We start from the raw sequence: 24896 nt of genomic DNA on the forward strand, positions 1-24896 counted from the left end.
CTGGGGAGCGGCAGCGGGGCAGGAGGACCCGGGCGGCCGCCCCGCCGTCCCACAATGCCCCGCTCCAGCCACCTGAGGGCGGAGAGAAAGGACAGCGGCGGGGGTAGGGATCCACGGCGAACTCCGAGAAGTGCGCACGCGCACTGACCCCGGCGAGCCCTAGCAACCAGAGCAGTGACAGTAGCAACCGCCGGAATGGTGAGTCTCTTCCAGGCCCGGTAGCCAAGCCGAGAAGAGATTGGAAGTGGGAAAGGGTGGTTGTAGAGTGGTGAGGATTGGGAGGGCGGAGGGTGTCCTTGAACAGCGGAAGGGAGCCCGGGAGCGGATGCTGGCTCCTTGGAATCAGAGGCCTGGGGCGAAGGAGAAGCTGGGTGGTCTGGGGTGACGGGGCTTGGGCGGATTCGAGATTGGGTTAATGGGGAGGGACCCTGGCAAAGAGAAGGGAAGGCAAAGAGCAGGAGATTCTCGAAGAAGAGGGGCTTGGGGTGGGAACGGTGATGGAAGGGAGTGGGTGAATGCGGGTATCTTTTACAAAGAAGTAACTCCTCCCTCCCCCGCTAGCGAGATGGAGTGGGGGAGCTGGCTACGAGAGAGATGCGTGTCACACCATTGCGGCAGTATTTAAACCTGTGATGTGCGCAGGTTGCCCTGAATGACTGTGAGTGCAGTTACTAGGTAGCGTTGTGAAACCCAGCCTGATAGAATGCATTAGGGCACTGTTTCTCAACTCAGTGTGCGTATGTATGATTTTAGTGGGCCCAAATACTATATAAGCTTGTTGGAATACAGATTATGAATTTTTAATATGATGGGGGAGGTTCAGGCATGTGCATTTTGACAATGCACCTCAGGTTATTCTGAAATTGGAGTGGGCCCCACCGCACTTTGAGAAATACTGCCTTCGCTTTGAAATCTGTCGTCTGTTTATCCAGTGAAAACTGTTATGAAGTAATGGCTTGACCTGGTGATGCTCCTCAGTTCCTACTTAAAATGTGCTCTGTCTTGCTTGCATGCTTGGCAGTTCCCACTAGTAGCGTGAAGAGGGATGTTGTTGGTTGGTTATAGAACCAGCCCAAGCTGTTCGGCAAAGGATGTGATTGTCTGGCTGGGATGGAGATGTTTATGAAGAATAAGCATAATTCGTTGTCTTCATTATGTGATTCCAATGCTACGTAGGTGGGCAGAAACTGAGCCCAAGAAATGGAAATGATAAGGAAGCCATTCATGCCCACCCTCAACCACGAGATTAAACACCACTCTTTTTAAAGCAGTCCCCGTCCCTTCCGTACTTTATTCCACAGGCATTTAGCTAAAACCACGGCCAAGGAAAGGAAAAAGTTCTGGAACCTAGGTTTATATTCAGGCAAAGAAACAATAAGCTCTAAACCCCGCAAGCATGAACCATAAGAATTATTGCAAATCTCCAAATAAAGAGTCAGAACCAGTAATTCGATGAAGTTAGCTGAGGCTGTCAACTGTTAGTTCTGGTGCCCTCCAGAAATAACAGGCCCACATAATGTGTTATTTACTTATAAAGAACTTTCCTTACATATTTTTTTATTGATTGATTTTTGAGAAACAGAGGGAGAGAGAGAGAGAAAGAAACATCTATTTGTTGTTCCCCCCATTTGTGCATTTATTGGCTGATTCTTGAATGTTCTCTAACCTGGGATCCAACTGCAACGTTGGTGTATTGGGACCACACTTTAACCAACTGAGCCATCTGACCAAGGGCCTCATATAGTTGGTGTGTTTTTTTTTAATTAAAAAAATTAGCTTCCAGTGTCCTAAAAAAGGATATTTCACAAGAATGAGATTTCTGGCTTCTTTGAAAAATCAGAAATACTATATTTCACCATAAGACTTTTTTTTATTATTGGAAATGTTTGTATTACTGTCATATAATTGGCAGCATCTTTTCTTAATGGTACATAAAATAAGGATGTTGCTTTCATTAATGGAGTTTTCATGTTTGAAGAAATGTGATATTAGGGTAATTCTTGTCCCAAGTCCCCCCTGTCAACAGCTTTCTAGAGCCAAGTAGGGGCTCTTTACATGGCCAGCTTTATCCATTAATGATGTTCCATTGGTTCTTTAGGCATTTCAGTTTTTGATTCCTGCCCTCTAGAGAGGAACTAGTGACCTTCCAAGATCAGACATGATTGGGTGTGTTCAGGATGGTATGGCCTTAGACCAGCGGTTCTCAACCTGTGGGTCACAACCCTTTTGGGGGTCGAACGACCCTTTCACAGGGGTCACCTAAGACCATCGGAAAACACATATATAATTACATTTTTTTAAATTAATCATTATGCTTTAATTATGTTCAGTTTGTAACAATGAAATTGGGGGTCACCACACATGAGGAACTGTATTAAAGGGTCGCAGCATTAGGAAGGTTGAGGACCACTGCCTTAGAATTAATGACCTTATAAACCAATTTATAGATAGTTAGATTGTTTCCAACTTGAAAGTGTTCTTAGTGTCTTTTTATGGACCCATGCAAGGATTTCTCTGGGAAATATACTAGTAGTGGGATTGCAGAGTCGTAGGGTCTATGCAGATTTAATTTACCTGCACACTGTCAGACTGCTTTCCAGATTGGCTTTACTAGTTTTTGCTTCTCTCTACATTGTCACCAACTTTCTAACTTTTGCCATTCTGAGGATGTATTTTAGCATTCCATTGTTTTATTCTGCATTTCTCCAATTCTTAATGAGTTTGAATACCTTATGATATTCTTATTAGTCATCTGGATTTCAGTTTCTGTGCATATTCTGTTTATGTTTTTTGCCAACTTTTCCATATTCCTTTTAGTTCTAAATTTTAAGAGTTCCTTATATATCTAGATATCAGCCCTTTGTTGGATTTACATTGAAAATATCTTCTCCCAGTTTTTTGTTTACATTGTCAACAGTGTTCTTCACTTGCTGAACTCCATTTGTTCTAATATTTGTGAGTTTATGTGATTTCTATATAGATGACCATCTGCACAAAGTGAGTTTTGTTTCCTACTTTTAACCATTGCAGTTTGTATTTCTCTTTATTATAACATTTTAAAGATCTCTTGTACCATGTTAAATAGTAGCAGTGATAGTAGACATCCTTGATGTGTTTGGGATCTTAAAGAGAATACTTTTAATGTTTCCATTCCAGTCTGGCTTGCCTTACCCACCTCATTTAAAACAAACATCCTCCACATACATATACACAGATCCTGATATCCTTTACCAAGCTCAGCATTTTCTCTTTCTTTAGCAATTGTCATCTTCTAATATAGTGTATAATTTCTTTATTTTCAAAATTGTATTACCATTTGTCTCCTGCTAATAGTTCTATGAAGGCAGAGATCTTTGTTTTATCTGTTGATATATACTAGGTATGTAGAAGAATGTTTGGTATATGCTCAATGAATATCTGCTGAAATGAATGAATTTCTCCATTAAGTATGGTGCTTATTATAGCTTTTTGGTATGTAGCTTTTCTTTTCTTTTTTAAATCCTTTCCTGATGATATGTTTTTATTGATTTTAGAAAGAAAGAAAGGGGGGAAGAGAGAGATAGAAACATCATGTGTGCGAGAAACATTGATTGGTTGGCTCCCATACACATGACTGGGGATTGATCCCGAAACCTAAGTATGTGCCCTGACCAGGAATTGAACCCACAACCCTTTTGATGTATGGGATGATGCTCCGATCAGCTGAGCCACTTGGGAGCCCTTTAACTCTTAAATGAGAGCTTTTAATATCAAATGTAGACTTTATGGGCCCTCGCCAGGTTTTTCAGTTGGTTTAAATGTTGTCCCCATACGCCAAGGTTGCGAGTTAGATGCCTGGTCAGGGCACATACAAGAATCAACCAATGATTCATAAATAAGTGGAAAAACACATACATCTCTCTCTCTCTCTCTCTCTCTCTCTCTCTCTCTCTCTCTCTCCCTCCCTCCTTCCCTCCCTCTCTCTTTTCCTTTTTCTCTAAAACCAAGAAATAAATTTTTAAAATTAAAAAATGTAGAACTTTATCAAGTGCTTTTCTCTACTTGTTGAAATAAATGTGATTTCCCCCCTTTTAATCCAATAATAAATGATTTACCTTTATAATTTTTTCTGTTGTTAAACAGTCCTTATGCTCCTGGGATAAACTTTTCTTTATCATGTTCATTATACATCATTGGCTTTGGAGACCTATTATCATATCTAGGCTTTTCAAATCTGTGTTGAGAAATGAAGAGGGCTCCTTATCTCGTTATAGCATCAAGTTATTCTGCCTCTTAAATACGTTGGCAGCTTTCCCTCTTTTTCTGGTTCCTGGAACAACTTGTATAACAGGGAATATCTGTTCCTTGAAAGCTTGGTAGAACTCATTTGTAAAATTAGGCTTGGAGCTTTAGGGGAGAAGGATGAGGGTAAATCTCTTCAATTTTCTGTTTAATGATTTAAATAGTTATTGGTCTGATTCTTCTTGTGACAGTTCTGGCACTTTTCTGTTTTATGTTTGTTTTTAGAAATGTATACTTGGCCTAGCTTTTCAAACTTATTACCATGTATTTGCTTATCATATTTTATTTTAAAATCCCTGTGGTATCTGTATTATTTCCCCTTATTTAGTTTATATTTTTAACTTGTCTCTCTCTCTCTTTCTTTTAAATCCTCACTCAAGGATATTTTTACCATTGATTTTTTAGAGAGAGTGGAAGGGAGAGGGAAAGACAGAGAGAAACACTGATGTGAGAGAGACTCATCAATTGGTTGCCTCTCACATGCCCCCAACCAAGGCCGGAGCCCGCAACCGAGGTAGGTGCCCTTGAGTGGAATTGAACCCAGGACTCTTCAGTCCAAAGACTGATGCTCTATCCATTGAGCCAAACTGGCTAGGGCTATCTCTCGTTTTTGATCAATCAGGCTTGCCAGAGATTTAAGAACTAACTTTTAGTTTTATTAATCTTTTCCCTGCTGCTCTGTTTCTCATTGACTTCTTCCTCTGTATTTCCTATGCCTTTTTTGGGTTTATAATGATGTACTTTTTCAAATATCTTGAATGCTTAGCTTATTTGTTTTCTATCTTTTGTTCTCTCTTCTTTTAAAATAAATGTATTTGAGGCTGTAAGTTTCCTTTTACGTGTTATATGTATTTTTCATATTTTTACTTGTCTTTTATTTTATTATTTTACTTGAATTTTTTAACCCAAGAGTGATTTATTAGTATGCCCTTATTTTCTAGACATAATGCTATATACTTTTAAAACTTTCCCTTTGTTTTTGTTTAAGATTCCTCCCCCCCCCCCTCGCTCTCTCTTACTGTGGTTCTCAACCTTCCTAATGCCACGACCCTTTAATACAGTTCCTCATGTTGTGGTGACCCCTAACCATAAAATTATTTTCATTGCTACTTCATAACTGTAATTTTGCTACTGTTATGAATCGTAATATAAATATCTGATATACTATATGTGTTTTCCGATGGTCGCGACCCACAGGTTGAGAACCGCCACTTTAATGTTTTTATTAATTTCAGAGAGGAAGGGAGAGGGTGAGGATCACTGATTAGCTGCCTCCTGCCTGCCCCACCCTGGGGATTGAGCCTACAACCTGGGCATGTGCCCTGACCGGGAATCAGACCATGGCCTCCTGGTTCATGGGTCAACACTCAGCCACTGAGCCGCGCTGGCAGGGCTCTCTTTCTTTTTTTTTTAAAGGAACTCTATCAGTAATTCAATGGATGTCTTCCCTTCTCATCTTTAAAGTTTTAAATATCATAATAAATGGAATCTAAGGTATTATTGATTATTAAGTGCGACATTATTTTGTGTTCTGCTAAGAAAGAAAAATAAATTGGAATTGAACTATGACAAATAATTTCTTATCACTTAGAATTTTTATTTTGTACTTATTGGCAGAGTTCTTTTAAATGTATTTGGGCATATAGACTTTTATTATATGTCATCATTTGCAAGCATAAAAAGGAATCTATGTGTATGAGATAAAATGGTTCTTGTTTTTCTAAAACTTCACCACTGGCACCTGGCCACAACAATTGTAAATTGTTCCTGGTTAGAAGATGCATCCGAATTTCAAAGATGTTAACATATGAAAGAAGATGTAGATCTTAGAATCAATGAAATGACACATTTTAATATCAAGCTTTGAAAGCTATATGTTTTTTGAAAACCAAGTGGGAGTTATGTAAATGGACATTACATCTTGATTCCCTTAGTTTCTCAGAGAGGTATTTAAATCTTTCTGATTTGAGAAAATTAAAAAACTCTTTGCATATAAAGTCTCAAAGAAACAAGTTAATTTTTTAAATGGTAGATACAAAGACTAGTAATTATTGTATGAAAAATTAACAGATTAGCCCCAGCCGGTTTGGCTCAGTGGATGGAGCGTTGCCCTGCGGACTGAAGGGTCCCAGGTTTGATTCTGGTCAAGGGCATGTACCTTGGTTGCGGGCACATCCCCAGTGGGAGGTGTGCGGGAGGCGGCTGATCAATGTTTCTCTCTATCGATGTTTCTAACTATCCCTCTCCCTTCCTCTCTGTAAAAACTCAATAAAATATATATTTTTTAAAATTAACAGATTACACCAATAAAGACAACCTTGTTTTTCCTTCTCTTTTTAAGGCAAAAGCAACAACAATCAAAGAAGCTCTAGCCAGATGGGTGAGTATATGAGTTTTTAACTTCTTTTAGAAACCATGCAAGGAGAATTTTTAGAAAGTTATTTAAATCTGACCTTTCAGTAAAAGGGACCTTTGTGGTATTGGAACTACTTAGTTATGTTGACTGTGGCAGTGGATACATGAACCCACATAGGTGATAAAAATGTGTAGAACTTAATGCACCCATACAAACACAGTCACACCATATATATAAATGAGTACATGTGAAATTGAGAAAATCTGATTTAAATCAGTGGATTGTATCAATATAAATATTCTGGTTGTGATATACTTAGAAAATATTATTAGGCAGCATATATTGGTAATTAAATTTTAATTTTGTATACTTAGTACCAAAATTAAACTCTAAGGTATAACTTAGTAGTAAATTACTGCAGAGTAAATAGTTGTGACCTCAGCTGTGCTGTAAAGAGAATATCTTCCAAAATTCTTGATATTTTGGGGTTCTAGTTCAGACTGAATTATGTATAAGACAGAAAGATGAAATGACAAAGAAAACAGTTGATCTTATATAGGTCTGAACCTGATATTTAAGGAAACGTTATTTAGAGACAATGAATTCTTCCCAGGAAGATGTTAGGATCTATAATAATCAAAGCATAATATGCTAATTAGACTGGATAGCCAAACGACTTTCCCGACGTCCTTCTGGACGTCCTTCCACACAACCTTCTGGATGAAGCCAGGGCTTTGAGGGCAGAGGCAAGCCACCACGGCTGTGCGGGCCAAGCCTCTTGCATGAATTTCATGCATCGGGCCTCTAGTTTTAAATATTACAGAAATTAGTTATTTTCTTTCCTCTTTTTTCCCCTTTGGTTCAGATCTAACAACGAATTACTTTAGTTTTCCATGTAGAACCTTGATTATCAGAGTCAACAGTAAAGGTCAATAGTGAACTATAAAGAATGCACAGAATTGCCCTGGCTGGTTTGGCTCTGTATAGGCAGCGGTTCTCAACCTGTGGGTCGCGACCCTTTTGGGGGTCAAACGACCCTTTCACAGGGGTCGCCTAAGACCATCCTGCATATCAGATATTTACATTACGATTCATAACAGTAGCAACATTACAGTTATGAAGTAGCAATGAAAATAATTTTATGGTTGGGTCACAATATGAGGAACTGTATTTAAAGGGCCAGAAGGTTGAGAACCACTGGTATAGTGTTGGCCCATGACTTAAGAGTCCCAGGTTTGATTCCAGTCAAGGGCACGTACTTACCTCGGTTGTAGGGTTGGCCCTGGTCGGCCCGTGGGGGAGGCAACCAGTCTATGTGTTTCTCTCACATTGATGTTTCTCTCTCTCTGCCTCTCCCTCTACTCTCTCTAAAAATCAATGGAAAAAATATCCTCAAATGAGAATTAACAACAACAACAACAAAAAATTAAGAATGCAAGAATTGCCCTGGCCAGTTTGGCTCAGTGGATAGAGCATTGGCCTGTGGATTGAAGGGTCCTGGGTTAGAATCAGATTAGGGGCACGTGCCCAGGTTGTAGGCTCGATCTCCAGTGGGATGTGTGTGGGAGGCAGCCAATCAATGATTCTCTCTCATCATTGATGTTTCTGTCTTACTCTTCCTCTCTCCTCCTCTCTGAATTCAATAAAAATATAGTTAGAAGAAAAGAAAAGAATGCACAGAACTACTAATTTCTAATAATTGTTTTGAAATAAAGATAGAAAAGCCTTGGGAAATTCTAGCCTCCTTTAACTCCACATCACAATCAGGGATCATTTTTTCCCCAAATTAATTTTTATCACAGGAAGAGAAAACCAGTCAGAAGCCATCTGAGGCCAAAGAGGTAAAGCTTTATGCCCAGATCCCTCCTATAGAGAAGATGGATGCGTCCTTGTCCATGCTTGCTAATTGCGAGTAAGTTCTTGTCTTTATTCATCCTTCTGGTTGTCTGGACAATTAAAGAATTATTCCCCCACCATATTCCCAAGTTTAAGAAACTCAGTTTTTCATTAGTACTTCTCGGGAAAGGAGGATGACTAGAAAATATGCAGATTTGATCAGTAATTTACACTGTACAGTAATTGATTTTACTGTATCAAGTAAAAAAATGAATAATTCCTCTTCAAGTCAAATCAGAAAGGATATGCTCACATGTCCTAGAGTCAAACTTTTTGGGTTTTAAATTTGGCTGTGCCACTTTCTGGCTATGGAATATTAGGCAAATTGTCTCATATCTTTGTACCTTAGTTTCTCAAAATATGGATACTAATATTTCAAAAGATTGTTGTAATGGTTAAAATAGTTAATGCATGTAAAATACTTAGAAGAATAAAAGGCATGCATTAAATGTTCAATAAAATTAGTTTTTATTATATTTTTGCATGAAATTTACTAAGATATTAAAAACATTTTGTCAATAAAGGAAGACTAAGAATTGTATATATATTCTCCCTTTAAAAATTTGTCTTTATATAATTAAAGTATTATAGAAAAAATCTAAATAAATATATATGAACTATTAAAAATTCCTTGAACTAAGTGATCTGGGGGAAAGTGTGGGGTGATTAGGATTACATATGACTTCTTACAATATACATTTCTGAAAGATTTAACACATGAGAAAATAAAATGTATTGTTCTGTTAGATGGTTTTAAAACTTAACTACATATCATGGACATCTCAAGTTGGTATCTATAGCCCAGTGTCATTTGTTTCCATGACAGTATAGCAATCCTCAGTTGATGGATGTTTATAGACTTCCCCCCATTTTTTTGCTATCATAATATAATCAATAACCTAATTCATATAACTTTTGGCATTTGCATTAGCATTTCAATGCGATGTATTCCTAGAAATGAATTACTGTGTCAAAGAATACATGCATTAAAATATTTAATAGATAACACCAAATTGCACTCAAAGAGGTTTTTTTTAAATTTCCTACAATGAGTCTATGTTAACTTTTGTAATCAGAAAAAACTATGAAGATTTTAAAATGAAGGAATATATGCCATTTCTGAAGGGGATAAAAGAATTCACTGACAAAAGGAAGTATGACTTAAATATCATCTTTTATGGGCACTAGAGAAATAATCTCTGATATACTATTTACAATTTTTTCATATTAATTCAAGTTTTCCTTTGTTCTTTTTAAGGAAGCTTTCACTGTCGACAAACTGCATTGAAAAAATTGCCAACCTGAACGGTTTAAGTAAGTGATACACAATAGCAGATGGTTCTTGGATTTTCTAGTTATTGGAATAAACATTCCAGAGACACTACGTAATCCCAGAAGCCGGCACCTGTTTTAACCACAGTAATTGTCAGATAACAGAGAGAATATATAAATCATTTGTCTTAAGTTTGATTATCCAAAGAAAATTACAGATACATGAGACCTGAACATTTTAAATATATTTTAAAGCTAAGGGTTTGAATTGAGATATCTTAAATTTAAAAATCAGATTTTTTGTGTTCAGATTTGTCTTGTGTTTCATACTGGTTATATTTAACTTTTAATTTCTCATCATCCCTGTTTTTCCTGTGCTTCTTAAATTTGTTAATGACATTATCACCTACCAAGTTGCCAAGGCCTCTGACTGTTGTGCTAGTTTCCCATGGCTGCTGGAACTAGATGGCTTAAAATAACAGACATTTATTCCCTCCCAGTTCTGGAAGCCAGCGTCTGAAATCAGTTTCACTGGCCAAAGTCGAGGTTTTGTCAGCCCCACTCCCTACGGAGGCCTCAGCGGAGAACCTGTTCCTTGCCTCTGCTCGATTCTGAGGGCTGCACATTCCTTGCACTACATCACTCCAGTCTCTGCCTCAGCGGTCATATTACATTCTCTCTCTTTTTGTCTGTGTCTAGTTTTTCTCTTTTGAGTTTACTTGTGATTGCATTTAGGGAATACCTGGATAATTGGGGATACTTACCTTAAGATTCCTAGCTTATTCACTAGTGAAGAAACAAACATTAAAACAAGATATTAATATTTTGCCTATCAAGTTGGCAATGACTTGTTTATTTATTTATTTATTTTAATATATATATTTTATTGATTTCAGAGAGGAAGGGAGAGGGAGAGAGAGATAGAAACATCAATGATGAGAGGGAATCATTGATTGACTGCCTCCCGTACGCCTCCTACTGAGGATCAAGCCCACAACACAGGCATGTGCCCTTGACTGGAATCAACCTTGGGACCTTCAGCCTGCAGGCCGACAATCTATCCGCTGAGCCAAACCGACTAAGGTGTCAATGACTTTTAGAAAGTATAATACTTACCCGGCCAGCCTGGTTCAGTAGTTGAGCATGGTCGACCTATGAACCAGGAGGTCATGGTTTGATTTCCAGTCAGGGCACATGCCTGGGTTGCGGGCTTGATCCCTAGTGTAGGATGTGCAGGAGGCAGCCAATCAATGATTCTCTCTCATCATTGATGTTTCTATCTCTTCCTCTCCCTACCTCTCTGAAATCAATAAAAAATATTTTAAAAAATGATTAATAAAATATGATTCTTGCCCCCAAGGAGTTCATTATCTAAAGAGACAGAACATATTCCTCACTATGAAAATGACTAACATTTCTTGAGCATTTATATGTACCAGGCACTATTCTAAGTCCTTTATATACACTAACTCATTTTATTATTCACAGTAGTGCCCTTGCTGGTTTGGCTCAGTGGATAGAGCATTGGCCTGAGGACTAAAGGGTCCCAGGTTCAGTTCTGGTCAAGGGCATGTACCTTGGTTGCAGGCTCTTCCCCAGCCCGGGCCCTGGTTGGGGCTCGTGCAGGAGGCAACCAATTAATGTGTTTCTCTCACATCAATGTTTCTCTCTGTCTTTCCTTCTCTTCCACTCTCTCTAAAAATCAATGGAAAAATATCCTCTGGTGAGGATTAATACAATAGTTATGAAGTAGGTAATTATTATTATAATCCAAGATTGTCTTTTATAAATGTTTACAAAGAAAGAGTAATTAAATTAATTAAAACCAAAGTTTATATAACATATATACCTGATACACACACAGACACAAACACACCATTTATTGTGTACTAACCATGGGTTAGGCATTAGGCTGAATGTTTTATTATATATATATATATATCTGATTTCAGAGAGGAAGGGAGAGGGAGAGAGAGATAGAAACATCATTGATGACAGAAAATCATTGATTAGCTGTCTCCTGCACGCCCCACACTGGGATCCAGCCCACAACTCGGGTATGTGCCCTGACTGAGATTCGAACCCTGACCTCCTGGTTCATAGGTTGATGCTCAACCACTCAGCCACACCGGTTGGGCTAGGCTGAATGTTTTAGACAATTATCTCAGTTCTTTTTTAAAAAAATTAATTTTTTTTATTGATTTCACAGAGGAAGGGAGAGGGAGAAAGAGACAGAAACATCAATGATGAGAGTGAATCACTGATCGGCTGCCTCCTGTACGCCCCCCACCAGGGATCTAGCCCGCAACCTGGGCATGTGCCCTTGACCGGAATCGAACCTGGGACCCTTCAGTCCACAGGCCAAGGCTCTATCCACTGAACAAAACCAGCGAGGGCTATCTCAGTTCTTATATGCTTATAAAATAGATACTGTATTTCTTTATTTTACATAATAAAACTGAGATTCAAAGAGGTTTGGTTGCTTCCCTAGAAAGTTGGGATTTGAACTCAGTTAATTGGTTTTGTATTCTTAACTATCAATTTATGGATGTTATAGAACAGTGCCATCCAATAGAACTGTCTGCACATTCCCAAAACAGTTGCCACTACCCTTACACAGCTAGTGTGACTGAGAAACTGAATTTTAATTGTATTTATTTTTAATTAAGTTAAATAGCCATGTGACTAGTAGTTACCATATTGGACAGTGTAGTTATTGAAGTTTTAAGTTGTGAAAACTAAATGTATAATTTATGCATAAGTAATCAAGTAGTTTTTTTAGAACAAATGAGATTTCCTGTGTTTTACTAGAAATCTTTTTTTAATTTTGAAAATAATACATGTACATGGTTTTATGTAAATAGTTCAAAAGAAATCTTCTTCTGACCATACACTCTCAGTTCCTCCCCCACAGCAACCACTGTTTCTTCTTCCTTTTTTCTATTTCACAAACAATCTATAGATACACAGGTAGAAACATCCTTATAAAAATACAAATAGGTATCTTTTAAACCAAATCACAATCTAATTATTAAAAGACTGAAAGTAAAAGATTTAAAAAATACTAATTAATTTGATTTCTAATCCTTTGTGGAGTGAGGTGTACTATTCTTAAATATGTTTTCTATTATGAGTCCTCATACCATAAAAGATTTGAAGTATATACATGCTCTCAAATCTAAAGTTCAAATCTTCTTTGCTCTTATTTTATCCCTCTAATATTTTTATTAGCCATCAATTTAAGATCATGCATTCTAAATAGCTAACAATTAAAAAAAATTAATACTGGCATGATGTGAAATCTCAGTTGTAGTGTTTACCTTATTTTCTTTTAAATATATTTTTATTGATTTCAGAGAGGAAGGAAGAGGGAGAGATAGAAACATCAGTGATGAGAAAGAATCATTGATTGGCCGCCTCCTGCGGCCACCTCCTGCACGCCCCCAACTGGGGATCGAGCCCCAAACCCAGGCATGTGGCTTGACCGGAATTGAACCTGGGACCCTTCAGTCCACAGGCCAGTGCTCTATCAACTGAGCCGTACCGGCTAGGGCATGTTTACCTTATTTTCTACTTGATTACCACTTTTAATTAATACAGCCTTTCTTACTCTTATACAAATATATTTATTATATAAAATTTATTAAAGCTATAGTATACTAGATTTACAATTGTGTCATATGATTCTCATAAACAAAAAATTGCTTTTTTTCCCCCCCACTACAGAAAACTTGAGGATATTGTCTTTAGGAAGAAACAACATAAAGAACTTAAATGGACTGGTAGGTTGCTACTTATTGCTTTACAAAAGCATATACTTCTTTCTTAGTATGAAAATAATACTTGTCCATTGCAGAAATTTTATAAAGTAGAAAAGTAACTTTAAAAAGTCCCAAAGCCCTGGCCAGTTTGGCTCAGTGGATATAGAGTATCAGCCCTCAGACTAAAAGGTCACGGGTTCAATTCCCTGTCAAGGGCACATACCTCATGCGGGAGGCAACCAATTGAGTTATCTCTTTCACATGGATCTTTCTCTTTCTCTCTCTCTCCCCCTCCCTTCCACTCTCTCTAAAAAATCAATGGAGCCCAGCTAGTGTGGCTCAGTGGTTGAGCATTGACCTATGAACCGGGAGGTCAGGGTTCGATTCCCAATCAGCGCACACGACCACTCTAATCTGTAAAACATGGAATGTTAAATTGAATGAAGGGGTCTATTAAAAACTACTGGTTGCATAACCCATGAACACAGACAATAGGGTGGTAAAGACCTGGGGGCGGGGGGGGGCGGGCAAGGAGGGCTGGAAGGGTCAATGGGGAGAAAAGAGGACATAGGTAATACTTTGAAAAATAAAGATTTCAAATTTTAAAAAAAGATTAAAAAATAAAATAAACCTGGAAAACTGACTATTAAGGTACATTATAAGCCCATTTGTATATATGCTCTGGCCTCTGCCTTCCTTTCGGATCTCATTTCATATTACTCTTCTTTCTAGCTGTAATCTCCAGCTACTGGCCTTCTCTCTCTTCCTGGAAAAGACCAAGTCCATTCCCACCTGAATTTTGTACTTGCTGTTCCCTCTGCCTAAAAAACTCTTAGTTCCTATAGATTTCCACATTACTTGCTCCTTCTTAACTTTCACACTTCAGCTCAGATGTCACCTCCTCAAAAGTGACCCAGCTACCCTATATCTAATGTAGCAATAACTCTTGATACACACACACACACACACATAGACACACATACACACATTCACACATACACACACACACACACACATAGACACACATACACACATTCACACATACACACACACACTCACACACACATACACACATACATACACACAAATATAAATTACAGTCTGGAAAAAATTTTAAATTGATTTCAGAGAAGAAGGGAGAGGGGGAGAGAGATAGAAACATCAATGATAAGAGAGAATCATTGATTGGCTGCCCCCTGCATGTCCCCCACTGGGGATCAAGCCCACAACCTGGCCATGTGCCCTTGATCAGAATCAAACCCGGAACCCTTCAGTCCACAGGCTGACGCTCTATCCACTGAGCAAAACCAGCTATGGCTACTGTCTGAAATTTTTATTGGTTTGTTCTTCTCCATCTTGTTCATCCCTCCCCCACCGCCACCCCGCCCTCTCTTTCTGTCGCTCGCACAGATCCTAATGAGCACGTCAGTTTTGCTCATTAGTATCTACCTTAGTGCTTAATACATGTAGTAGGCATTCTATAAGCATTTAATGAGTGACTCAATATGTTTTATTACTAATTATAAAATCTATTAGGTTAAATTTTTAATTCTAAAAGTAATATATGTTCATTGTAAAAAACAAATCAAGCAATTTATAAGTATAGGAAATACACTATGAAAATCTTTTTTCTCCATACCTACTTCCCCAATTCCATGAGGTAACAAAAAATATTGTTTTGTATACTTTAATATTTTTTCTGTGCAAATACAAACGGATATCTGTGTAAATGTGTATGCCTGTGTGTTATATATTTTGTACTATTGATTACTAATATATTTTTTTCTGCTTTCTCACTCAATAGAGAGGTGGGCAAAAGTAGGTTATAATAATAAATAATACAATAATTAGTAATAATACACAAATAAACTTTGTTTTGTGTACTCACAACTGTAAACCTACTTTTATATTAGTAATATTTTTTCATGTCAAAAGGTGACTATTGTAAATAAAACTGCTATTAACATGAGTATTTAAATATCTTTTTGAAACCCTTTTTAAAATTCTTTAGGGTAAATGCCCACAAGAATTGCTGGATCATATATTTTTAATTTTTGGAGGACCTGCCAAACTGGTCCATAGCACCTGCAGCATTTTACATGCCCACCAACAGTGTGCAAGGATTCCAATTTCTCCATATCCTTGCCAACATTTCATACTTTCTGTTTGTTTGATAGTAGCCATCCTAATGAGTGTGAGGTGGTCTTTCATTGTGCCAACCTCCTCATTTTACAGAGCAGGTCACTAAGAAATTATTTGTTTACTGGCAGAAGTGAACCAATTTGCTGAATGCTTGTTCACTCAATGCCTAGTTCTCCAAAGGGCCAGTTTACTGAATGACAGTTTTTACTGAATTGGTTCAAACAAACTTAGCCAGGTTTCACTGATTATATTCACCAGATTGCTTCACCAAAATCTCATCTTTATTACTTACTTTTTAAAAAAATATATTTTATTGATTTTTTACAGAGAGGAAGGGAGAGAGATAGAGAGTTAGGAACATCAATGAGAGAGAAACATCGATCAGCTGCCTCCTGCACATCTCCCACTGGGGATGTGCCCGCAACCCAGGTACATGCCCTTGACCGGAATCGAACTTGGGACCCTTCAGTCCACAGGCTGACACTCTATCCACTGAGCCAAACCGGTTTCGGCTTTATTACTTACTTTTAATATATATAGAAAATTGTGTTTCTTGGAATGGTTTCACACCTTTTGAAATTTTCTTTAAGGTTTTATTTAGTGCTGCTAATGTTATTGCAGCTGTTTCATCCATTTTTTGGATTTGTCAGTCCATCTCTGTAGAATGTCAGTTTCACATTTTAGGCACTGATCACTTCTCAAGTTATCAAAATAGTAATCTAATTGAGCTGGCTAGCAAGTACTTATATTTAGAGAAATACAAAAGACAGTAGAATAGATTGAAGATGTACTGAAAGACAGAACCACATCCTGGGCATTCAACATCTGTACAACATTTGTAAGTCAATATGCCTTAAGAAATTCTCGTTCTACAAAGTAATATTCCCAAGTAAAGTCCCAAAATATACTGAAATTTGGTAATGGCAAAAGAGCTGCATCCAAATGGCTGAAAACTAAGTAGAAGCTAAATTAGTACTTGGAGAATTGAACAAATTGGCTATATTAAAATTGACCAAAAGTCCTCATCTGCACATATAAAAACAACACTAAATAAGTGGCAGAACACAGAACTGAGCCTAAATCTTCTAGTCAGCATTTAATCAGTATTTTTTCTGCTATCTCACACTTTTTAAGTTGGAGACATGAAATGGATGCAGATGCACTGCAATGAAAATGCAAGCAATAAAGTTTAAATTACATGAAAACGGATTTCCCCTTCTGAAAGACATACATGATATACTAACTAGATCACTTTGGTGGAGAAGGTATCAGAATACTAGCTGAGGGGTTTGGTTAAGTCACAAAGTTCTGATTTAAGAGCGCCAGGACAGAAAGAACCACTACAGTCTGTCTTATGTCTGAAAAAGGGACGTTTGTGCCACCACTGACTGTATTTAAGAGTCAGTGTGGTCTAATTTTCTTACTATAATGGAAACGGAATTTTATACATGCAAAAAAGTGAATTAATGGAATGATAGTTGTTGGACAGATATTTGCTAGGTAAAGGAGAGTAAAATATTAATCGTAGAATTTGGGTAGTGGATATGGGGTCTACTGTAAAATTCTTTTGACTTTTGTTATGTTTGAAAGTTTCCATAATAAATATTGGGGGGGGGGAATCCTGAAATTTAGACCCAGCTCTACTACTTAATAACATTGTGGTCTTAGAAAAAGCCCTTAAGCTCTGTATAATAGAAATAAATAACCTGCTTTTCTATCTTAAATGTTACAAGGATAAAATAATAAAATATATAGCCAAGTAATTTGAAAGCTATACTAGTCAATAAAAATGATCAAATAGTGCTGTTATTTTCCCTGTTGGTGGTTTCAGTACCTTTTCTTAGTTCAGATCAGTTTGAAGAGAGGAAGAGAATGTTCTGCTTGGCTTTTTTAATGCCCAAAACTCCCACACAGCCTTCAACTCTCCTGCCAGGGGACAGGTGGGTCTCGGTTCTCTGAAGACCATTGTCTTTATGTTTATAAAGGAAGGAAAAAAGCTTAAAAATAAGCATATATGTAAAATTGCTTTCTTTTTCAGGAAGCCGTAGGGGACACATTAGAAGAACTATGGATATCCTACAATTTTATTGAGAAGTTGAAAGGAATCCATGTAATGAAGAAATTGAAGATTCTCTACATGTCTAATAACCAGGTGAAAGACTGGGGTAAGCTGAGGCTGGCTCTTTGCTAACTTCTACCTCCTATTTATAGAAAATAGCCCAATAGGGAACAAGGAACAAAGGGAGGACATTTATTTCTAACCACCGAGGGAAATAGCTAAATGCTTAAAATTTACATCTAAATATTTACTTAGAATGATTTTAATTGAATAGGTTCTGGTCCTATTAATCTTTAAGAAATTAAATTAATTGTCCAAAGGCTGGAAGAAATCAGTTTAAACTTAATAATTATTGTGTGGAAGGCTTATCTGACATCTATATTACTTTGCTTTTGTTTTTTAATATATTTTTATTGATTTCAGAGAGGAAGAGAGAGGGAGAGAGAGATAAAACATCAATGATGAGAGAGAATAATTTATTAGCTGCCTCGTGTATACGCCACATTGGGGGTTGAGCCCGTAACTTAGGTATGTGCTCTGTCCAGGAATTGAACCATGACCTAGTTCATAGGTCGCTGCTCAACCACTGAGCCATGCTGGCTGGGCGCTTTGCTTTTGCATTGTACATTATTTATTCAGTATTTACTAAAGCCCTATTATGTGCATGAACTATAGGCCAGACTCTTGAGATACATAGTTGAATAGGACACTATCTCTGCCCTCAAGGAGTTCACAGTTTAGTGGAAAGGTTAGTTTATCTATACTAATAAAAGGGTAATATGCAAATTAGACCGGACATCTTCCGTATGTCCTTCTGGACAAAGCCACGGTGGCAGGGGCCAAGGCAGAGTGGTTAGGGGCAATCAGGAAGGCAGGGAAGAGCAGTTAGGGGCGATCAGGAAAGCAGGGGAGAGCAGTTAGGGAGCGATTAGGCCGGCAGGCAGAGGCGGCTAGGGGCAATCAGGCAGGCAGGCAGGTGAGCGGTTACAAGCCAATGATCCTGGATTTTGAGAGGGTGCAGGCCGGGCTGAGGGACACCCCCCCCTCCTGTGCACAAATTTCATGCACTGGGCCTCTAGTAAGCTAATAATTGTAAAACTGTGATAAATTCTGCAGTAGAGGCTCCAATGAGTTGCTTTAAGAATTCAAAGATGAGAGAGGGGATAAGTACAGACAGTTTAGCTTAGCCCATACTGATGCAATACAACACAGAGAAGACCTGTCACTGGTGAATGATTTGTCGGGGGTTTTTTTGTGTTTTTTTAATTTTTATAATCCTCACCCAGGATATTCCTCCATTGACTTTTTTTAGGGAAAGTGGAAGAGAGAAACATTGATGTGAGAGAAACACATCAATTGGTTGCCTCCTGTACGAGCCCCAACCAGGGCCTGGGGTTGGGGCAGAGCCTACAACCAAGGTACGTGCTCTTGACCGGAATTGAACCTGGAACCCTTTGGTTCACAGGCCGATGCTCTATCCACTGAGCCAAACCTGCGAGGGCTATTGTTCCTTTTTATTGTAAATCCTATTTCTTCTTCTTATCCTAGCCTTAGGCCAGCATAAAGGTAGAAGAGGTATGTCTTCTTTTTCCCTCCCTTTCTGTAATGTTTTCAGAGAATCAGTCCACATGGTCTAACTACCCTTACTTCCTTCAAAATCTTAAACGACAAATTGTCTTGAATAGTCACCACCAGTGATATTGGAATTCAACCCCGAAAGCATAGCAGTAAAACCTGCCATTTTAATGTGGAAGATATTCTTTGTACCTGTAGCTGAGTTTGTGAAGCTGGCGGAACTGCCCTGCCTGGAAGACCTGGTGTTCGTCGGCAATCCCCTGGAAGAGAAGCATTCAGCTGAGGGGAACTGGATTGAAGAGGCAACCAAGAGGGTACCCAGACTGAAAAAGCTCGATGGTGAGTGTCTCCGAGCCAGCTTAGGGGCGTTCATAGGCATAAGGGCTGAATTCATGACACGGAATCAAAAGGAGCAAAACTGAAGGAAATGATAGGTTGGCTCTATTCCAAGGCCATTTTTGTCCACAGGAAATTTTATGGTCCAGGTTTGAGCAGGGTGAAATGAAAAACTTTTAGGAACTTTAGTCTGGTAGAAGATCATCTCTAGATCAAAAGCTTATAAAAAGAGTTGGGCTTATTCTCAAATCACAGGCACTATTTTGCAGAATAATTAGACACAAATGGTAAGTAACTACTTTTTCACAATTGGATAAAAATTGTAGTGTTCTCTTACCCTCTCCCTCACAAACACACACACAGGATCTAAGATAGGTGTCCCTGTCAGTGGATATCCTTAATTGACTGGGCTCTAATCCCAGTTCTACCACTTACTATCTTTTTTGTCATTGTGGGAGTTACTTAATTTCACCAAACGGTTTTTGTTTTTGAATCTAAAAACTGGAAATGAGCCGAAACCGGTTTGGCTCAGTGGATAGAGCATCGGCCTGCGGACTGAAAGGTCCCAGGTTCGATTCCGGTCAAGGGCATGTACCTGGGTTGTGGGCACATCCCCAGTAGATGTGCAGGAGGCAGCTAATCGATGTTTCTCTCTCATCCATGTTTCTAACTCTCTATCTCTCTCCCTTCCTCTCTCTGTAAAAAATCAATAAAATATATTAAAAAAATAAATAAATAAAAACTGGAAATGATAATTGTCACAGACCCCTCTTGGGGTCTTACCTATTCCCAGTGGTGCTACCAGGAACCCAGGTCAGGATTCCGACTGTTCCAGAACCCAAAAACTTCCTTTTCTCTGCCAGCCAGGGAAATATCTTCCTAGGAAAACCTATATCTATTTGGAGGAAAACCACTTTCCCCTCCTTTTCCACATCATTCTGCATCTCTTCACAAACTCTTACCTTCTCAGTGATCTTCTTAGGCTTTTCAAAGACAAAAGCCAGTAAGTCTGACAGTCTTTCTGCCCCTGAAGCAATGATGCACAGAGCCCACTAGCCTACCTATTGTCTTCATCACCATATTCATACCGATATTCACAGTCCAAAACCAAAGGGCCTAGTTGTCTATGGTTGAGGTTTCCTTGTTCCTCAACCCTTCAGTCCTCTCTTCATCACCCCTGTTACCCTGCCATCTGTCCTTCCTATTCTGGGCCTCTTTCTCTCTCCCTCATCACTTCTATCTAAAGGTCAGTACTCAACCCTTTTATCCACCTCAGTTTACTATGGTAGTGGTTCTCTCCCCTCCCCGCCCCAATATTTTTTATTGATTTCAGAGAATAAGGGGGAGGGAGAGAGAGAAAGAAACATCATGATGCAAGAGAATCATCGATCGGCTGCCTTCTGCATGCCCACATTGGGGATTGAGCCCTGACCAGGGTCAAACTGGGACCTCCTGGTTCATAGGTCGATGCTCAACCACTGAGCCACACCAGCTGGGCTGGAATTAGTTCTTAATTAAGGATAAGGTTTAGATGAAAGGATAGTTGGGGAGGGCATTTCAAAATGGAAGAACTTTGTTAACCAGGAGTCCTGGGGTAAGAGTGTGCAAGATGAGTTTGGGAGACAGTGAGTTTATTAGTTTAGCTGGATTGGAAGGTGACTGGCTAAAGAATTACGATTAAATAGTTGACTAGGTAAGATTGTGGGCAGGTTTCAAATTCTGGAGCTCAGAAATTCTTTGGTCCAGCCAGTGAGAGCTTGCAGATGTGCTTTGTTTTCTGTACTTTGGTTCTCCCCACTCCCCAGTTTATTACCAATGTTTAATATCTTGGGGAATAACATAAAAAATCAGATATACTGGATTGCATATTTTATTGTGAAAAATGAAGAATATTTCTTCGTATTTAACATACACAGTTTCAGTATATATAGGGCTTTATTTATTTATTATATTTTTTATTTGGGGTACCCACTCTTAGCCAATCATGCTGGCTAAGATTGGAAACTGAGATTCAGATAGGAGGAGTCTCTTGCCAAGACCCACCATGTAGTTCAGTGCTGAAGCTAGTGGTAAGCTTTAAGCCCCTTGCACAGGCTCTAAAGGGCAGTGAGTGTGTATCTCTTCTCAACTCCACTTTGGGTGATGTTATGTTAGTAGCTCAGAATGGCCATGGTGGGAGTATTTACACCACAGGAAGTGGCAGCTGCTACAAATCACAGCTGGTTATTAAACATTTATCAGTATATAGTGCTTTATTTCTTATGCTTGGCAGCTGTAGGCATTTTTATTTACAACTCTGCATTTAGAGAGCCATATATTCATAAGTATTTATATTAATCCCTTAGAGAATTCTCCTGAGAGGCTTTTTGGATCATTTGAAATTAAAGAGATTATTTTATGAAATTACTTTATTATGACATACTTCACAGCATTTCAGAGCTTCTGAGGTTAACGGGAAAATATTTTCGTTTAGAATTTTAACAGTCTATTGAGAGTGACCAGAAATAATTTTCTTTTTCATTTTAGGTACCCCAGTAATTAAACAGGATGAGGAAGAAGAAAACTAACACCATGTTTTCCACTTCATGTTAACTTATTTAAATGTCACATAGAACAATAGATAAGTTTTGTATAATTGTCTGTTTTAAAGATTCTGTGTGGAGCGAAAGGTTCTTAAGATAAAACAAATCTATGATGTCTTTTTCTTTTTCTTAACCTATTCACTGTCCCTCTCTGCCCCCTGCCCCAGATGGTAACACCAACTTTATATATTGTAGTCCTCTTTTTAGAAACTACAAATTTTCAGTTTTTTGTCTTCAGTCTCCATCTACTGAAACCTTTATAGACTGAACAATCATTTTTAACAAAAGAATAAATGTGGTTATTCATTCAATTTTTTTTTAGGTCAGGCAGTTAAATATATATGTTTAACTTTTGAATCTGTAGACCATCTTTCCTAAAGATCCATCCCCTTACGACTCAGAAGCACAAATGCGTCATGCCTTTGGTTCCAAAGGCAGCACGGTGGCAGCAGCCATAGAAGCAAAACTCCAAAGTCATAGTGAAAAAGCTGTGGTGAAAAAAATGAAAAATTAATATCTTGGAGGCCTTAGCGCCCATGTTATGTTTATTACTTGGTTTTTAAAAAATATGTACATTGTCAACTGGAATTTAGGTTGTGTGTACATGTGTGGCCACTCAAGTCACCGTGCATAGTCAATCAGTCATTCCGTGATCCAGGTCAGTGGGTAAAGTGACTGTCATTATTCCTTTGACTAGCGCTGTGGCCATGTTACCCATGTGGACCTGATCTTAGGCACACTTTTGGGTAAATAGTTCTCTGTATGTTATATAAGGAAATATATATATAAGTGGTAGTTATATTTGGATGCCTAGTGTAAATCTTGGCCATTCATATATATTAAAATTTGCCCTAATAACTTTGATCTGTTGACCACCATGTTGGTAGAAATGATTGTTCTAAGGGTATAGAACTTAAAGACTAGATCTGGTACCTTTCAATAAATTAAATTTAGTATTTCAAAATATATTTTTAGAAAAGTTCTAAGTTAAACAGCTCTTAAAATGAATTATGTAAGTGGTATTAGAGGGAAAAGAGATGTTTCACTATGGGATCCCAGGCAAATGGCAATATTTTTGAGGATTGCTTCCTCTGTAAAGCATTGTAGGTGATTTAACCTCAAAATTACAGAGCAATAGTTGGATGCAGAGTTTAGAATTTATCACATAAGAAAAAAATTCTTTTTTGAGAATGAGGATATGGTAGCCAGTAACCAGGTGAAGTCCATAGTAAGCCACGACCAAATCAGCGATAGATTGCAGTAAGGAAGCCAGAGGCCCTCTGCCAAATTGTGCCTGAAGTCCCTCAACCAGAGACTATTGATTTTCATTTCCCCATTTACTTGTGTAAAAATGAGTCAAAAACTGATTACATAAGTAGTACTGGGTTTCAGAAGTTTTCAGTTATCATTTAAATAGGAATTACATGATTTCTCAGTCATGCTGATCAAAAGGGACCACTGCTTCGACAATCAATCCTAAAAAGGAAAAATTAGCCCAACATTTTTTTTTAGCTTCCTTTTAGCTCTTCCTCACAATCTGATAGGAAGAAATCTTAACTCTGAATGACTTACACTTTCAAAACCTTTGGGTCTTAGCTTCTGGGACCCAAAGTTTTCTTGTAGCATGAACTTCATCTAGTAAGGCAGACTTGAAGCCATATTGCTATGTATGGGTGTATTTTCTAAAAGTTATTCTGGAAGTGACTATAATAGGGAATGGATGACTTCATATTTAATTTTTTTAATGGCTTACAGTCTTATTTTTGCTTATTTTTAGTTCTGCAATAGAGAAACTAATTTTCTTTCACCTTGTTCTCTCTCTCTCTCTCTCTCTCTCTCTCTCGAAAGGAGGGGAGAGGGAGAGGTAGAAATATCAATGATGAGAATTATTGATCAGCTGCCTCTTGCATGCCCCCTACTGAGGACAGAGCCTGCAGCCTGGGCATGTGCCCTGACCAGGATTTGAACCGTGACCTCCTGGTTCATAAGTCTACCCTCAACCACTAAGCCATACCAGCTGGGCCCCTTTGTTTCTAAATCACTGTAGTTAATCACTGTAGTTCTCAGAGAAATGTAAGATGCTTTTCTGTGTCCATTTCACAAAATATCCAAAGTCAGTTCCACTCAACAAATATTTGAATGACTTCGTTGTATTCTTTGCGTGGAATGAAACGAAGAATTCACTAAGAAACAGAAGATAGAAAATAGATAGAGTGTATTAAGAAGTTCAGAATATTCTCTCAAATCATTCCTTAACTCATCCTTTACTGCTGCAAATTTAGCTGATATTAAATGCCTTTAATTTGTGCTTTTTGGATTAGATCTTTAACCTACTTGGAATGGATTCTCTCTGTGCTCCTGGTTTGAAGCATTATGCCATTTTAGTGGATCATGTAAATTTCTTCTCTTCTTGTAATGATGGTAGAGCTCTGGAATCAGTTCAGTATTTTTATTTTTTTTTTTTAAATATATTTTTTATTGATTAAGAAATTACATATGGAGAGAGATAGAGAGTTAGAAACATCGATGAGAGAGAAACATCGATTAGCTGCCTCCTGCACCTCTCCTACTGGGGATGTGCCCGCAACCCAGGTACATGCCCTTGACCGGAATCGAACCCGGGACCTTTCAGACTG

The 24896-nt window shown here is 38.2% G+C and overlaps 1 protein-coding gene across 2 annotated transcripts; it reads left to right on the top strand.

Annotated features, from left to right (window-relative positions):
• The first annotated feature begins 56 nt into the window (after nt 1-56).
• On the top strand, nt 57-22284 carry DNAL1 (dynein, axonemal, light chain 1). Of its 2 annotated transcripts, none has more exons than XM_006778761.2 (8): nt 57-198; nt 6623-6661; nt 8440-8549; nt 9792-9847; nt 13532-13587; nt 17747-17873; nt 19541-19681; nt 22205-22284. In XM_006778761.2, exons 1-8 carry the CDS (start codon nt 196-198, stop codon nt 22243-22245), a joined length of 573 nt encoding a protein of 190 aa, XP_006778824.1. In that variant the 5' UTR covers nt 57-195; the 3' UTR covers nt 22246-22284. The 2 variants fall into 2 exon arrangements, with proteins under 2 accessions (XP_006778824.1, XP_006778823.1); XM_006778760.2 differs by lacking the exon at nt 57-198 and adding an exon at nt 512-658.
• The last annotated feature ends 2612 nt before the right edge of the window (nt 22285-24896 follow it).

This window comes from Myotis davidii, unplaced genomic scaffold (genome assembly GCF_000327345.1).
Source record: "Myotis davidii unplaced genomic scaffold, ASM32734v1 scaffold309, whole genome shotgun sequence".
Classification (NCBI taxonomy): Eukaryota; Metazoa; Chordata; class Mammalia; order Chiroptera; family Vespertilionidae; genus Myotis; species Myotis davidii.